This window comes from Sinocyclocheilus grahami, unplaced genomic scaffold (assembly GCF_001515645.1).
Source record: "Sinocyclocheilus grahami isolate Dianchi unplaced genomic scaffold, SAMN03320097.WGS_v1.1 scaffold1977.1, whole genome shotgun sequence".
In the NCBI taxonomy this organism is placed as follows: domain Eukaryota; kingdom Metazoa; phylum Chordata; class Actinopteri; order Cypriniformes; family Cyprinidae; genus Sinocyclocheilus; species Sinocyclocheilus grahami.
Genome location: NW_015507156.1, coordinates 16,154 through 19,902, shown reverse-complemented (window position 1 = coordinate 19,902; position 3,749 = coordinate 16,154). Strand labels below are relative to the sequence as shown.

Genomic DNA, 3,749 nt, shown 5'->3' with positions numbered 1-3,749 from the left:
CTTTGTGGTTTTAGTTTATGATTTGGCATCCTTTAGCATGTTGAAGACTGTTAGAAAACAATTGAAAAGTACTAGATTATGATGAGAAGTTATACATACAGAAATGGATAACTGATGGTCAGTCAGTCAGTAGAAGATCTCACGATCTGATGAATTTTTGTGTTCAACAGACGCCAGGCTGTAAACTGAGACCCGTCAAAGTTTCCCAGCAGGTTAGATACAAGAAAAAAATTCATAATACATTCAATAAAAAACGATTAATACAAGTTTAAAATGGCATTATAACAGTGCATTTGAAATATCATTTTAATAGCAGTGGCATCCAGTGGGGACACACCAGACACCAAATATGATGGACAGCAAAATGGAGATTTGATTCCCAGTTCATCCTCCTTAAGGACACCACAAAAAAAAAAAAATATATATATATATATATATATATATTTTTTTTTTTTTGTGGTGTCCTTAAGGAGGATGAACTGGGAATCAAATCTCCATTTTGCTGTCCATCATATTTGGTGTCTGGTGTGTCCCCACTGGATGCCACTGCTATTAAAATGATATTTCAAATGCACTGTTATAATGCCATTTTAAACTTGTATTAAACGGTTTTTATTGAATGTATTATGAATTTTTTTCTTGTATCTAACCTGCTGGGAAACTTTGACGGGTCTCAGTTTACAGCCTGGCGTCTGTTGAACACAAAAATTAATCAGACTGCGAGATCTTCCACTTACTGACTGACCATCAGTTATCCATTTCTGTATTTATAACTTCTCATCATAATCTAGTACTTTTCAATTGTTTTCTAACAGTCTTCAACATGCTAAAGGATGCCAAATCATAAACTAAAACCACAAAGGCAATAAAGACTAAATATTGTTCCTCCACTTGTACAAACATAAATGGTAATTACAAAACATATTGTGATGCATCATTTTAAATATTTTCTAAGTCATATATCAGCGATACTTGCCATTTTGATTTGCTTGTCTACATTTCCAGACTTTCACACCTGCAATGATGACCAGCACAAACAATAAAACAGCAGCAAAAGTCCAACCACTTATCATACTTTGTTTCAGCATGTGGCTCTGATCTGTAATGATGATAAAAAAACAGTAATTACTGAAAGCAAATTCTGAAAATCCTGTTTTTAAGCAAAGTAAGCAACAGAATAAACATACAGAGCAAATACAGCAGCATGATTTTATTTTTATTTTTAGGCCTTCCAAAGGTTTTGTTTCATAGTTTTAAATGTGTGATTAAAATAAAAAAAAATGTGTACAAAAAAAAATTAGACGAAGTGTATGGTTTCTTACCCTATTATCTGTTTACTGCCATAGCTTACTAAATGAACACTAATATCAAATGCCAGCAAACCTGAACAAAGCTGACTGATGTCCAGATGTGTGGTCTGGTTGCTGATGGGATTGTTGAGCACACAGCTGTAGCTGTTTTTATCCTGATATTCCACCTCCAGAGGTAGAGAGAGACTGATGCTGAGATCAGACACACTGATGCTGGACAATAAACTGTTTCCTTTGTACCAGGAGAGAGTCACATGACTCACATTCAACACTGAACACAGCAGTGCACATGTGGACACTGAGGATCCTGATGATGATGAAGAACATTGTGGAGATTCTCTGGAGATGACAGGAATGGGCAGATGAGCTGGAAAACCAGAGAGAATAAAGAAATTTGTAGGGGAATTACAGTTAAACCACATAGAGACCAATATGCTCAATGAAGACCAGGAGTAAAATTTGAAGTTCAGTCAGTTGACAGAGAGTTTACTGAAGAAGACAGAGTTCTCCACACTTCCAACGGCTGTAGAAAATGAGTAAGAGGAGCTAGCTTTTAACTAACTTAGAATACAGAAAGACTAGTACAACTGTTCCTTTGGCATGGTCACATGCCTGTCATATTCCTAAACAACCCCTGTAAATACGCCATTAGATAAAACATAGGCAGTATCGTTTGCCTTCGAGGTTGAGCTGTGGTACATCACTTGAACAGAACATTACATTCACATGGATCAAAGAGCACTTATACAAACTAAAACACATGACATTCACTGTCATAGTTTAACATATAGCACATAATGGTCAACTCAAAAAACTCAACAACAAAACAAAATCATAAACTTAAAGCATGCATAAGAGTTAGTAGGTACATATGGTGATATGGCACAGTTAGTCTTTATATGTCTCAAACAGCTATCATTAGAACCATAGAACAAAATCAATAAGAGCAAAGTTCAAAATGATAACCCTTTTCTATTAAATATAACATTTGATTATATAATATAATATCTTTATTCTCTGGAAGCTGGGCTAAATGAGTGTACACGCTTAAAAATAAAGGTGCTTCACAATGCCATAGAAGACCTGCAATGATGACCAGCACAAACAATAAAACAGCAGCAAAAGTCCAACCACTTATCATACTTTGTTTCAGCATGTGGCTCTGATCTGTAATGATGATAAAAAAACAGTAATTACTGAAAGCAAATTCTGAAAATCCTGTTTTTAAGCAAGGTAAGCAACAGAATAAACGTATAGAGCAAATTCAGCAGCATGATTTTATTTATTGTTTTTTTGGCCTTCCAAAGGTTTTGTTTCACAGTTTTAAATGTATGATTAAAATATAAAAAAATGGTGTATGGTTTCTTACCCTATTATCTATTTACTGCCATAGCTTACTAAATGAACACTAATATCAAATGCCAGCAAACCTGAACAAAGCTGTCTGATGTCCAGATGTTGAGTCTGGTTGCTGATGGGATTGTTGAGCACACAGCTGTAGCTGTTTTTATCCTGATATTCCACCTCCAGAGGTAGAGAGAGACTGATGCTGAGATCAGACACACTGATGCTGGACAATAAACTGTTTCCTTTGTACCAGGAGAGAGTCACATGACTCACATTCAACACTGAACACAGCAGTGCACATGTGGACACTGATGATCCTGATGATGATGAAGAACATTGTGGAGATTCTCTGGTGATGACAGGAATGGGCAGATGAGCTGGAAAACCAGAGAGAATAAAAAAATTTGTAGGGGAATTACAGTTAAACCACATAGAGACCAATATGCTCAATGAAGACCAGGAGTAAAATTTGAAGTTCAGTCAGTTGACAGAGAGTTTACTGAAGAAGACAGAGTTCTCCACACTTCCAACGGCTGTAGAAAATGAGTAAGAGGAGCTAGCTTTTAACTAACTTAGAATACAGAAAGACTAGTACAACTGTTCCTTTGGCATGGTCACATGCCTGTCATATTCCTAAACAACCCCTGTAAATACGCCATTAGATAAAACATAGGCAGTATCGTTTGCCTTCGAGGTTGAGCTGTGGTACATCACTTGAACAGAACATTACATTCACATGGATCAAAGAGCACTTATACAAACTAAAACACATGATTCACTGTCATAGTTTAACATATAGCACATAATGGTCAACTCAAAAAACTCAACAACAAAACAAAATCATAAACTTAAAGCATGCATAAGAGTTAGTAGGTACATATGGTGATATGGCACAGTTAGTCTTTATATGTCTCATACAGCTATCATTAGAACCATAGAACAAAATCAATAAGAACAAAGTTCAAAATGATAACCCTTTTCTATTAAATATAACATTTGATTATATAATATAATATCTTTATTCTCTGGAAGCTGGGCTAAATGAGTGTACACGCTTAAAAATAAAGGTGCTTCACGATGCCATAGAAGAAC

General features: G+C 35.5%; 1 protein-coding gene across 1 annotated transcript in view; it reads right to left on the bottom strand.

Annotated features, from left to right (window-relative positions):
- Window positions 1-3,749, bottom strand: part of LOC107573563 (titin-like) — a 9,192-nt gene that overhangs the window by 3,642 nt on the left and 1,801 nt on the right. Inside the window, exons 6-7 of the mRNA XM_016259991.1 lie at window positions 2,741-3,034; window positions 1,323-1,677 (exon numbers count right to left, since the gene is read on the bottom strand). Coding sequence (XP_016115477.1) covers window positions 1,323-1,677; window positions 2,741-3,034 — 649 coding nt within the window. The remainder of the gene's footprint in view (window positions 1-1,322; window positions 1,678-2,740; window positions 3,035-3,749) is intronic.